At 35.1% G+C, this 14,217-nt stretch overlaps 1 protein-coding gene across 1 annotated transcript; it reads right to left on the bottom strand.

Annotated features, from left to right (window-relative positions):
• Positions 1 to 13,617, bottom strand: LOC150040532 (uncharacterized). The gene is made up of 3 exons (XM_090325870.1): positions 13,333 to 13,617; positions 8,288 to 8,344; positions 1 to 2,279 (listed from the first exon to the last, which is right to left on the bottom strand). The coding sequence occupies exons 1-3, from the start codon at positions 13,559 to 13,561 to the stop codon at positions 109 to 111; spliced, it is 2,457 nt and encodes an 818-aa protein (XP_090181996.1). The 5' UTR covers positions 13,562 to 13,617; the 3' UTR covers positions 1 to 108.
• Between the last annotated feature and the right edge of the window lie 600 nt (positions 13,618 to 14,217).

Raw genomic sequence — 14,217 nt, 5'->3', positions numbered from 1 at the left:
TTAAACTTGGATAGTTACAGTACATGAACTGTCATTTCAAAAGAATACCAAAGCAACTGATACTGTTTTCTTCCATCACAATTATATAACTCGGGGTACAAAATTGAACTATAATTCTCTTTCATCAGTATTTATTCGCCTACGACAAATAGGACAGGTGGCATTATCCGCCAGCCAGGCATCTATACAATGTACATGGTATGTATGACAGCAAGGTAGTATGCGAATCTTATTGCCCTCCCTGAATTCCTCGATACAGATGGTACATGAGTTTGATACATCACTTTTATTAAAATTTCTTACTGTTATCATGTCAATTTGTCGTTTAGAGAGTCCTCCTGAAGGAGGACTCTCCTCATTTGCTTCTAACTGATCTTCAACAGGCCAAATGTCAAAATCATCAGATGTTGGAGTAAGAGGTCGGTTTTCTTCCCTGTTTTCTAGTGGTGAATTTGATGGTGAACTTTGGTCAGTACTATTTTCAGACTCTTCAAAGTTATTATCTGAACTTTCATTGTTGGAGTTGTAACTGGCAATAAGACTAGATTCAGAATTCTCAGAATCCCAGCTAGGATTTTGGTTGGAATCATAGGTTTCACTTTCATCAGACTCATAACCCCATTCACTTTGTGTGTTTTGAATTACTGATGAGTTATGGTGTTCACAATCATTATAACAAAAAACATCACTTTCATCTCTCTGAGTGTCTTCATGCTCACTATCAGTGTTATTGTTGTTATTTTCAGAGTTACTATCAGTTTCACTGTCATTGTTTGTTAGGTTATGTGCCTGATCAAATTCTACCGTTATCTGACATAATGTTCTTTGAGTAATCACCAATGTGGCATTATTTAAGTGCATTTTTGACTGTGTAGACACAGTTGTTGTGATACAAGCACTTTCATGTGACTGCTCAGTATTTGAATGTATAGGGCTATTTACTTCATTACTTTCTAAACTAACAGTATTGTTTGTTGTCTGAGTTGTTAGTGGACTTCTATTAGCTAGGTTGTATCTTGGTGAATGTTCTCTTTCAGGGTTAAAACTTACTTCAAGATTAGAATCTGGAGTTTGATTTCTTGGTCTAGTTACACAGGGTTCAACACTAATGCCTGTGTTTGAATCAGTTTGTACTGTTAAGTCGTTTGTTGCTGTCAAACCTGCAAAAAGTTGTTTAATACACAATTCAGCTATATTTGGTTGCTCTATCTGTGCCTCATGTTGCTGAATTCTAGAAGGCATCTCAATTTCATTAACTCTGATATTCTCAAATGATGTATTTTCAGCAGGTGATCTATTTTCAATTCGTGGTCTAACTCTCCAATGTATTGGACTCCTGTTTCTTGTTCTTCTCTGGATTCTGCTAGGTGGAGTGTCCATTAATGTTTCAGTTGCAGTTACTTCTGACGTAGACAGGCTTACAGATGTTGCCTCAGACTTTGAATTTGCTCTTCGCCTATAAGTGTTTCCTGTATTACGAACTTTTCTTCGTATTTGAGATGGTGAATTCGGGGATGAACTGTCCTCATTTCTGGCTCTAACTCCTTGACTATCTGGGCTCCTACTTCTTTCTCTTTTCTGACCACTAGGAGATGGAGCATTTGTAGATGATACAGCTGCTTTCACTTCTGAACTGGAAGGTCCTGGAAATGTTGAATTACTTTGTGAACTTGTTTGCCTCTCAATAGTTTCTGGATTACGACCTCCCCATAGAATTTCACGCCGTGATCTTGAAGATGAACCAAGCTCAGGTCTTGGTCTAATTTTACGAACTATTGTGCTTCTGTTTATTTCTCTTTCCTGGATTATAGTAGATCGAATGTCTGTTGATGCTTCTGTTGTACTTACTTCTGATGTAGAGGGCCTTGAAAATACTGAGTTAGCTTGTGTACTTGATGCTTGCCTCTGGATCCTCAAGTTTTCTGCTGATGTTTGGGTTGCGCTTACTTCTGATCGAGAAGGCCCTGAAAATACTGAGTCAGCTCGTGTACTTGCCGCTCGCATCTGGATCCTTAAGTTTTCGGTTGCTGTTTCGGTTGCACTTACTTCGGTTCTAGAGGGCCTTGAAAATATTGAGTCAGCTTGTGAATTAGCTGCTCGCCTATGGATCCTTAAGTTAGAATCCATTCTTTCTTGAACATTACTGGTATTTAAATTATTTTGGTTTGTTGCTGTATAAGACTGATTTACTCTTTGTTCTCTTTCTGTCATATTTACAGGTTGCCTAAATGAAGAGGTAAACTGGTCCCTTACAGAACCCGTATGATGGGGTCTTCCACCTGTTAAAAGGAAATAAGGTAAAAAAAGAAATTAATGAAATTATAACCATCACTAAATAGTGCTCTGGAACTTTGCTCAAAAACCAATGGAAATAGGTATTTTAGATATTTGAAGCATAACTCACGTTTACAGCCAGGTGCTGGTGGCTCATACCTGTAATACTAGCTACTCAAGAGGCTGACATAATAGAATCCTGGTGTGAAGCCAACCCAGGTAGTAAAGTGAAATTCTTATCTCTAATTAACCATGGAAAAGCCAGCAAAAGTAGAGATGTGGCTCAAGTGGTAGAGTGCTAACCTTGAGCAAAAAAAAGGATAGTGCCCTGGCCCTGAGGTCAAGCCCCCAAGACCAGCACAGAAAAAAAAAATCACATTTGAAGAGCTAATGCTTTTTGGAAACTACAGTATACATGTATAAGGATGGGTAGTTTCAATAGCTTTTGTAAAAGAAGGATAGTTTCAGTTCCCTTTGAAAAGATTTATATTTTAGATAAATTTAGTGAAATTTACAAAGATTTATTTTCAGATCACTATCAAAATACCCATATGAACAAATGGGTAAACACAAGTTTAGATACAAAGTTAACATTTCAGTTCAAAGTACGTAATTTGTTAATTTCTTTAGTCTATAACACTTTCTAGGGTCTTGACTAGGGTCAAATACCTTTGATATTATAGAAAGATCTTCGATAAGGCAAGTTGAAACAAGATCTGCTATCTTAAAAACCATTCCAAAAATTTTTTTGAGCAAGATAGCAGAGTAGAAGCTTTCTCCAGTGGACATTTCAAGAGTGAAAAAGGTCTAGATAACAAAGAGACTGTATTCAGAAGGGCAAAGGAGAAAGTGCCAAGAACCATTGAAACAGGAAAGAGACAGGTGAAAAGTATAATGAAATGGAAAGGCAACAGATTATATTAGGGAAAAGTTTGTGGCTCTAGCCCTGGCTCCCCAGTGGCAAGTAGAAATGGAAGCATCCACAACTAGCTAGGCTAGGTGGCCTACACAACAGACTAGCTGTGGAACAAGCCTTATCTTGCCTTATCAAGACTTATCTTGTCTTAACACCAGTGTGGGAATTTGGTAGGACAGTGACTTCCCCAGCATGATAGGCCATCAATGTCTTGGAAGCTCTGGTGAGATACTATCTTTAGAGAATGTCTCCTCTTTGGGACTAAAGTACTACAGTATCTTGGAGGGAGATGGTGAGAGGATAATGGAGAGAATGAAGCTTGATGTGTGTGGGTTGAGAAGTAAACAAGATCTCAGAAAACAAAAACATATGGGTTGAAGATCACATCCTACTTGTTGAGAACAGTTTCAAAGACTAGGGATTATTTTAGTGACAAAATACTGAGCACTCAGTAGGCTCAGATTCTAGAAGCTACTGGCTGAATGACGGGTTTAGTCATTGAGAATGTCCCTCAATACTTGAAAAACCAGGAATGCATATAGCTCAGGGATTCTCTGGGACAGCTCGGCATTATCTGGGAGTGAGACAGCCATGAGAGGTGTTATGAAAAGGGAGATACTTTGATATAGGTGAGCCAAGAAATTAAAGCCACTTTCAAGAACCTGATTGGTAGGAAGCCTTGTCATTTCTGGCTAAAGTAACTCCAAGAACATTCCTGCAGGGACCTCATTTAATGGCATGCAAGGCAGTAAGAGCTCTCTCCTGGCTGTTTGGTCTTGCTGCTGCCGAGCTAAGAGTTCTAGCATAGTACTGCAATATCCATCTGGCTCTTCACCTACACAGGGTGATGAACTGCTTTGTGGGATCTGAAAGAACTGAGTCTTGAACACCTGATTCCCTCTTGTCTTTACTACCAATACAGAACTTAGTGCTGAATTTTTCCATCATTCTGTTAGGCACATTTGGATATACTCAAAAAGACAGTGTGTTGCTGTAAGGGAATTAAAAGCAAGAAAGCCTGTGAATTAAGTTGGAAACTGCCTTAGCCATACATTAAAAAGCACTGGGTGGACAGAGTACCTTCTTAGTTAGTAAAGACGACGTACACTTCTTTCTGTTCCTAAACAAGTATCACAGAATCAGATAAGTAAGGATTGATTAATCCTATCATCAGTCTACATATAAAAGCAAATAAGAAAATAGAGGAGATTATAGCTAGTTTTCATCTGTCCAAGTGATAATGATTATCAAGCCAGCTGACTTGTGCAATCAGGAAAAAGTTTGGCTACTGAGACAATACATTGGTCAGAAACTACCTGCAAAACAGTGCTGTTGAAACACCAAGAACACTCTGACTATCAGAGTACAAACAATTAAAATATTCAACAACTGAAATTTCCTCAGATGTATAAATCTTACTACAGAAGCACAAGAACTATGAAAAGAACCAAGACAACAGACACTAATGATAGTGAATAAGATGTAAGCTCAAAGAACTGAAAAACAGAGTTATAAGAATGATAAACAATGAAATGATACAATAAATAAATAAATAATACAATGAATCAGTTACATGAAATGTTGGTTCTTTGGAAAGGCTGAAAAAAACCCTTAGCTGTACTAGTCAAAAGGAGAGAGAAGAAACAAAATAATTACAGACATGAGAATTGGGATATCACAACAAATATCAATGAAATTTAGAGAAATTTAGAGGATACTTTGATACCATATCCCAATTAGCTGGAAAATATGGAAGAAACGAACAATTTCTAGATTCACATGACCTTCTACATTAACCCCAAAGTCTGTCAACCACTTAATATGATTCTTATGAGCAATAAGGAAACTGTAATGACAGTTTTCTCAGCATGAAAAGTCCAGAACAGAATAGAGTCATTGCCAAAGTCTACCTTTGCTATTGAGTGTTGACAATGAGTGTTAACACCAATATTCCACAAACTTCCATAGAGCAGAAAAGGCAAGAATTCTGCCTTACTGACTCTGTGAAGCCACTGCTGCCATGCTAAGCAAAACAAAAAAAGAAAAAAATGCAGTTGCCTTGATGAACATGCAAAACTTCTCAAAGAAATGAATTGAACAATACATTAAAAAGACTGAAAAGCATAATCAAATTGGCTTCATTCCAGTGGTGCAATGTCTTTTCATGATAAAGATTCAGAGAAAGCAAGCAAGAAACAATATACTGCAAGGTAATAATGACTGTATATGACAAATACAATATCAGGAACATAAGTGGGTTGTCCACTCATTCCACTTCTATTCAATATGAAACTAAAATTCCTAGCTAGACCAATTCCTAGCTAGACAAAAATTAATACATATCCTGTACATTAGCAATAAAAAGGCTGAGCTCAAAATCATAACAATTACATTCACAATAGTCTCAAAAAACCAAAAGGAAGGAAAAAAATACCTAAGCACAAATGTAACTAAGCAGGTGAATTACTTCTGTGTTGAAAACTATAAAACCTTGAATAAAATTAGAGAATCAGAAGATCTTCAATGCTCATTTGGTAGAATTAGCATGACGAAATGCCTATACCATAAAAAATAATCCTACGGATTTCACGAAGTCTTTATCAAAATCTGATCTCATTCTTCACAGAAATATAACAAAAATCAAACTTAAAATTGGTATGGAAGTAAAGAATACTTCAAATAGCTATAACAGACTAACAATATGCTCAATGTTTGTGATATTAAATAATGAACTTCAAATTGTACTACAGAGCTACAGTAAGAGAAACAACATAGCAATGACAAAAACACTAAAGAAACAGGATAGATAATCAAGAAATAAATCTAGGCTATAGCCACCTGACTTTTTTTCACTATGAAGTAGCTCCAAGCTAATGTTGGAGAGAGCCTCTTCAACAAACAGTGCTGGAAAAATTGGATGTCCACACACAGAAGCCATTATCTCTCATCCTGTACTAATACCGAGTCAATGTGGATCAAGAATTCTAAGGTATGACTATGAACATGACCATACTTCATAAAAAGGAAAACACTGGAACAGGTTGAAATTAGTGGTAACTTCAAGAATAGAGCTATAGCACCTCCACAAATAAGGATTGATACATGGGATTGCATCAAATTAAATGTTTTGTGCACAGCAAAGGAAGCAGCTACCAGCCTGAAAAGACAGCCTATAGAATAGGAGAAAATATTTGCTAGCTATACATTTTGATGTGAATGTGCTTTGTTCTCATAACCAATATTGTTCCCCTGGTTTGGCCCACTGACTACCCTTCCCTCAGGGTATCTTCCCCAAATTCTCCAGCTCAGAAACTTAATCTAAATATGAAAACCCACTCCCACGCCCTCAGGTGATAGGCACCTGAGAGCCAGAGTAGGAGAGTTGATCAAGTCAGACTGGTATCATAAACTCATTATACTCTTTGAACTCTCCAGCTACCTGGAGCCCTGCCTCCCCTATAAAACCCCTACTTAAATCCCTCCACCTCTCCCCCCATTACACATGCCTTATGTTGCATGTCTCCTGACTCTTTTCAAGTCACCCCGTTGTCCCTCTTAAACTCTCCATGAGGTATGTAGTCACTAGCCTGAAAAGACAGTCTACAGAATAGGAGAAAATATTTGCTAGCTATACATTTGACAACGACTTAATAACCTGAATATATAGGGAGCTCAAACTAAACTCAGAATAAAGACCAATTTAATAGATCTGCAAATGAACTGAGCAAACAAAGCTCAAATAAGTCTAAATGGACAATACATACAAAGATTAATGCTCAACATGCCAGAGTATAAAAGAAATGCAAATAAAAATGAGCCAAGGCGCAGGTGGCTCGTGCCTGTATTTTAGCTACTTAGGATACTGAGATCTGAGAAACTCAGTTTGAAGCCAATCATCACAGGAAAGCCTGTGAGACTCCATTTAACAACTGAAAAGCTAAAAGTGAAGCTCTGGCTTAAGGCATAGAGCATTCCCCTTGAGCAGAAATCTCAGGCACTGGGTGCAAGCCCTTAGTTCTCATTCCTGTGATAAATAAAAACAGAAAGTGAGGAGGTTGCAGGAACAAAAGAACCCTTATACAATGTTGGTTGTAATTTGATTATTTTAATTAGTATAGAGTTCCTCAAAAACTTAAAAAAATGTACTATCATACAATTAAGCAATACCACTGTTCTTATTTTCCAGAGGAACAGATATAATAGACACACTTGTGCATTCCTGTTCCTTGTAGCAATAACAATAGCCAACACATAGAAACAGAACAGAGCTGATGTAGCTGATGAATTGATTGAGAAAATATGGTATATATATATATATACAATGGATTATTATTCAGCCATAAAGAAAAATGAACTTAGGTTCTTTGTAGGGAAATGAGTAGAACTGGAGATTATTCTGTTAAGTGAAATAAGCCAGTACTTCAAGTAAGAGGTTACATGTATGTTCTCATATAGAAATATGAATCCTCAAAGATTCACATACACATGCATACAAGACATCTATACATAGTACAGATACACACCTATTTTTGTAATTGTGTAAGTCTTTTAGGTAATTGGAGGAAGGGAGTAAGAGTGTTGTATTGTGAACAATGCTGAAGTATATTGTATTCTGTAAATGAATCACAAAACCATTCTCACTGAAAGCTTTTGAATAATATGAGTATGAGGGAAAGAGAAAGTGGGAGTCAGCAAGAGCATAGCTTTTGTTATAATACTCTATATGCATGTGTGAAATACCATGGTAAAACACTTTAGAACAATTAAGATACTCTTAAAACGTTAGTAAGAGTTCCTACCTAAATATGTATACCAGGGGAAGAAGGGAGAGTGAGTAGAGAGGATGAAGGATAGCTAATATGGAAAAATAAGATTTGTGTACATGTATGAAAAGAAAATAAGGAAGCCTTTTGAGATTACTTTGGGAAAGGAATAGGTCAGGGAAAGAGAGTGATGATGAGGGATGTGTTTAATCATGGTATACTGTATATATAAATGGGCACTTAAGAATGAAACTATAAAATTAATGGTGCTAGTAAAATGTGAAACAAGAAATTCCATAGGGCTTAGTATATAGCTCAGAGATAGAAAACTTACCTAGTGGGTTAAACATCCTGGGTTCAATGGGTGGCATGAAGTAGTCTGGGTAGAATCCTGAAAGAAAAAAAAAGACATCTATGAGAAACAGATAGAAGAAAAGAAAGAACCCACAGAATGGAAGAAAATCTTTTCATGCTACTTATCAGGTAAAGTAATAATAAGCACATTATATAAAAAGCTAAACAATTTAGCATGTAAGAAAGAAATAATCCAATTAATGAATGATTAACCAAACTGAACAGACAATTCTCAAATAACTACTTGAGTATTCAATATCCTTTAATATTAAACAAATGCCAATCAAAATGATAATGAGTTTCCATCACGTTTCAAGCAGAATGGCCATCAAAAAAACCCAATAAATGTTACCAAGGACTTGCAAGTAGAAAAATGTTGATATACTGATGCTGAGACTAGTAGTATTGAGGTTCCTCAAGAAACTACAGAAAAAGCTATCATATGATCTACTAACATATATATATATATATATATATATATATATATATATACCCAAAGGAACATCAAAGCACTATGCTTATAGCAGCAATATTCACAATAGCCAAGCCATGTAACCAAGCTAGGGAGTCCAGTAACCAATTAGTGGATAAAGAAAATGTGGTATATATTTACAACTAGTAATTTTAGCCTTAAAAAATTTATCTCATTCATAGGAAACTGATAGAACTGAGGATCACGTTGTTAAGCTTCAGAAAGACTGCCACACATTTTGTCTCATATGTGGTACCTTGATATAAAAATAAATTTGACATGATTTTGAAAGAGGTACTGTCTTAGGAGGTAAGACGGTAGGTAGGAAAGTTGATAGAGAGCTTGATGTTTGTAAATGTTATAGAATACATATATATTATGTGTGTGAAATATTATATAGAATTATTATATTATCATATTAAACATTCTATATAGTAATATAATATATGCTCATATAATAGAATTACACTGATGTGTGTTTATGAATATAAAATCATAAATATGTTTATATATAATACAATATTCTTCATAATTTTAGAAATTAAACCATATAAATTCTATTTTACATATAACAATTATGTATAATATAAAGTATTATATATAGTATATTTCTGTTTAGTTTTTGCCCTTTTTAATTATATTTTTTTTAACTTAATTTGTACAAAGGGTTGCCATTCAATATGTCTGTTTTTTTGTTTTTTTTTTTTTTGTCAGTCCTGGACTTGAGCTCAGGGCCTGAGCACTGTCCTTGGACTTGCTCAAGGCTAGAGGTCTACCAATTGAACGTCAACACCACTTCCAGCTTTTTTTTTTCTATACATGTAGTACTGAGGAATCGAACCCAGGTATTTGTGCATGCTAGGAAAGCACTCTACCACTAGGCCAAACTCCTAACCCAACATGTCAGGTTTTTTTTTCTTTCTTTTTTTATTAAAGAATTTATTAACATTGATTTTTACATCATATTTTAAATGCCAACATGTCAGTTTTTATGTACAATATATCTTACTCAATTATTCCCCTCATATCATTATCCTCCAGCCCTTCCAACCCACTCCTTTTGAATTTTCCTAGATCATACTATATACACTGGATATTATGACTGCATTCTCCCCCATTCCTCTCTTTCTCTGTCTCATTTTATCTGGGAAAACAGAATTAGAGCTTACATTTTCATTTTCTCTAGTCCTATAACAGTAATCTGCCTTGGATTCATTTATTTATTTTATTGTAATGTATACATTTACATTCACCAGATAGAAGGCACATTACTTCTCACACAATTACACCCCTTCTCATGTTCTTGTCCCCATGCCCCTCCCCATCATCTTGTTTCCCCCCCTCCCTTTCCTATTTCAAACAAACAAAGAAACGTATATACAATATGCCATGTAACAAAGTCAGATACTGTAACAATATGAGATTAACCAAAGGGCAACAAAAGAGAAGAGAAATAACATAGTACATTAAGAACAACAATCACACATTATATAGATCTTATTTCCATATCCTGGAGATACTTTCACTTAGCCTTGTCCTATATGGCCTTTGCAGTATTGTAATCCTCTGCTAAGCGAGGATTTTTTTTTTGTCTTTTCCTTTTTGATAACATTGCACTACCACTGAGCTACATCCCATCCCAATATATTATGTTATTTAGCAATGAAAGTAATGCTCAGTTTGTCATGTTTTACTTCATATGTAGCATGCAGAAATACCTCACATAATTACGAAAATATGTATATATTATGCAAACTAATTATGTATAAGTTACATATTACCTGTATAAATATAGCATTACGTATCATTATATATAAAATTTACTGTATATAATAGTATATATGGCAATATATAATACGTAATATGTAATTTATTGTATAATAATATTGTATAATAAATACCTTATTTAATTTATAAATTTATAATTTATTGTATATTTTATAATACATAAATTATATATAATTTATAAATTTATAAATTATTGCACCTTCCCTAAGCTTTTTTTGCTCAAGGCTATTATTCTACCATTTGAGCCTCAGCTCTACTTCCTGCTTTTTTGGGTCATTAATGAAGATGATAATAGTCTCATAGAGTGTCCTGCTTGGGCTGGCTTTGAAGATCTCAGCCTCCTGAGTAGCAGAATTATCGGTGTGACCCACTGGTACCCAGCTATATATTGTGTTTTTATATATTATGGCAACTCATTCATAATATACTATATATTATAGTTAATATATTATATAATATATAATGTATTATGTAACATCATTGATATTAGATTATATAATATATTTAATATATTAATATATATAATATATTTATATATAATATATTTAATATATTAAATATAATTAAAATTACAAATAATTATATAATTTTATATAATATGCTTATAATATATACAAATGTATTTTAAAATATACACACACATATATATTTTTAAATAACACTGAAAGCCAACATAAAGTCTCATGAAAAAAGAGTAAGGAGAGAAGGTAATTAAGAAAATGCAACATGATTGAGATTGATTTGATGAAACTAAATTACAGGCTAGTTGTAAATATGATAACAAAACTACCTGGTACCATTATTGAGCCAAGTAAACTTTTACTCATTTATTTTTAAAGAAGAAAAAAAAATGCCAGATGCTCTTGGCTCACATTTGTAATCCTAGCTACTCATGAGGCTAAAATTTTAGGATTGTGGTTCAAAGCCAGTTCATAAAGTCCGTGAGACTCTCACCTCAAATTAACCCAGAAAACTGTAAGTGGAGCTCTGTTTCAAATGGTAGAATGCCAGTCTTGAGTAAAATAACTCAGAAACACTGCCCAGGCCCTGAGTTCAACCCCTATAACTGTCATAAAACTGAAAACAAAAAACCAAAAAACAAAAAATAGCATTCACTATGAATAGTTTCATTCTAGACAATAGTGGTTTGAAATACTAAATTCAATAAGCAATGCAGATATAAAGAATAAAGGACAAAACTCACAGCAATATATCCATAGATTTAGAAAAAAAATCTCTTAGAAAATATAATATTCTTCCATGATACATGTACTGAAGAGCCAAGAGCTATTAGCTCATTCCTATAATCCTAACTACTTAGGTGATTGAGAATTGAAAGCTTTCAGTTTGAGGCTAACTTAGACAGAAAAATCTGTAACAGTTCATCTCCAACTCACCCAGCAAAAAAACAGTCCTGTCCAAATGCAGAACACAAGCAGTACACAGTCAGCTTAGCAAACAAATACAAGGCCCTGAGTTCAATCCTAGTACCAGAAACTTAAAACAACACAGAAGGAAAATACATCAATATAGTAAGTAATATAAATACAAATTCTAAAAAGAAGTTATTTTAATAAACTAAAACTGGGTACAAGATGTAGCTATTCTACTTCTAGATATAAAGCAAAAGCAGATTAATTCAATATCTCAATGAGTTAACTGCAAAATCATATCTATTGACAATACTAGTCATAACAAACATGATACAAGCCTCAGTGCCTACAAATAGACATATGTACAAAGGGAATATCTTAACTATATAGGCAAAATTTACAAATAAACAGAAGGCAGAATAATTTCATTCAAATAAGTTTATCTTTTGTGAAAAATGAAGTATGGAATTTGTAGGGAGGGACGGGAAGGGGACCCTGGGATAAAGCAAAAGAAGTCATTACCTGACTTAAGAAATGATAATCCCTCTGTACAACACTGTAATAATAGCATTAGAATTATATTTAAAATAAAATACTCCACAAAATTAAAAAATGAATCTTTGAAAAACTTTGAGGCACTAAAGGAATTCCAAAGAAAACTATCTGCAGTATTTCACATTACACACAAGGTTATTTGCAAGGTTATTTGCAAGAAAAACAGATGGGCCTGTTGGATATTAAGTTACGTAAATTAAGCTAGGTGTGGAAAGACAAAGGCTACATATACTCTCTCCCCTGTGTAAGCTAAAAGACAGTGGACCAGAATGTGTAACAGTGAATAATAGAGTTTAGGAAAAGTAGTATAGAAGAAACATGAAAGAAAAGATGTTATTTTAGGCAATATGCATATGTGACATTATTACATTGAACGCAATATGTATAATGAGTACAGGACCGTCTACGAGAAATTAAGATATAGACGTAACTTTTAAAGAAAGATTGAAAACTAAGAGGGTAAGTAGAGGGCATTTATTTTATGATACAGGGTCTCAGCACATAGCCTCAAATAGCCTAAAAAGCCTTAGTCGCTCCAGCGAGCCCTCAACAGCACCATCCTGCCTCAGTCTCACAAAAGCTAGTATTAAAGCTCGAAGTCACGGCAAAATGGCAATTCTTGCGACCAGTTACTTAGCAACAAGTTATTTTGTGCCACAGAAGTATAATATTTGCCCGACATTCGTAATTAAGAAGTCCATTACTAAGGGTACTCTTTTATAACTTAGTGAAATCAACAGTCGATAATGACGCCGCTTCTAGATACTTCTCCAACCACGCACGTGAAACACGAACCAAAGACGCGCACGAGAACCGCCCTTTACCGCCCATCTTTACCTGGCATTTGCGTTGACTCTTTAATGCGTTGTAGACTTCTCTGCAATTCTTCTTCGGTTTTTTCACCTATGGCACCAAGCAAGTTGTTATCTCTCATAAGTTTATAGTCATCGTTACTCAGGTTGTTCACAAAGCGATAGAAGGCTTCTTCTCTCGCCAGTCTTTCCCTTTGGCGTCTGTGTTTGACCAAAGGGTCATTTTCATTATCACTAGAATCTGACTCTTCCATCTTGTTAAGCAAGTGGAAGATTAACAGCTACTGAAAAATGGCAATCATTATTTCTTTCAGCGTCCCCGCGGGGCGCGAGTCCGAGCTCGTCGCGCCGCGTTCCAAGTTCGTCGCGCCGCGTTCGTCGGTTACTTCTGTGCTAGGCCGCTCAGGCCCTCTTACCTGATTGGCTCTCAGGCTTCCACGTGACACTTGCTTGGCTCTCTGTGAGTGGTTGCCTAGGGTGCCATTTTCCTCCCTCCCCCTTCCAGCTCGTTGCTAAGATACTAAATCCTGCTTAGTTACATTATTTATGAGTAGGAATTATTGCCTTTATGAAGTACTAAGTAACTATTGCTTCTTCACCTTCATTCTCTCACATGAATCTCTTCTCATGTTTGTTATTTTGTAAAACAAATTATACTTCTTAAGGGAAATTACTTTCATCATGTAGATTACAGTCCATTCCAAAGTCATCTTAGAATATGCTGCATTTCTCTATCTTTAGGTATGACAAAACTTCTTTTGTTTTCATTTGCTTTACTACCTAGTTTAAGCTAGGCTCTAGTGAGCCTGACATCTGAGGACCATGGTAAAATGCCAGTCCTAGCCAAACAAATATGAGTCCCTTATATCCAGTTAGGCTGTAAAAAGTTAGAAGTAGAACTGGACACCCA

Source organism: Megascapheus bottae, chromosome X (genome assembly GCF_031878675.1).
Source record: "Megascapheus bottae isolate mThoBot1 chromosome X, mThoBot2.hap1, whole genome shotgun sequence".
Taxonomy (NCBI): Eukaryota; Metazoa; Chordata; class Mammalia; order Rodentia; family Geomyidae; genus Megascapheus; species Megascapheus bottae.
Note: the sequence above shows the minus strand (reverse complement) of the source record. Positions and strands in the feature narration are given on the sequence as shown.

Coding starts and splice junctions, on each gene's coding strand:
- LOC150040532 (XM_090325870.1), bottom strand. CDS start 13,561: ATGGAAGAGTCAGATTCTAGTGATAATGAAAATGACCCTTTGGTCAAA. Junction 8,345..13,332: donor AGAGTCAACGCAAATGCCAG/GTAAAGATGGGC, acceptor TTTTTCTTTCAG/GATTCTACCCAGACTACTTC. Junction 2,280..8,287: donor CAGGATGTTTAACCCACTAG/GTAAGTTTTCTA, acceptor TCCTTTTAACAG/GTGGAAGACCCCATCATACG.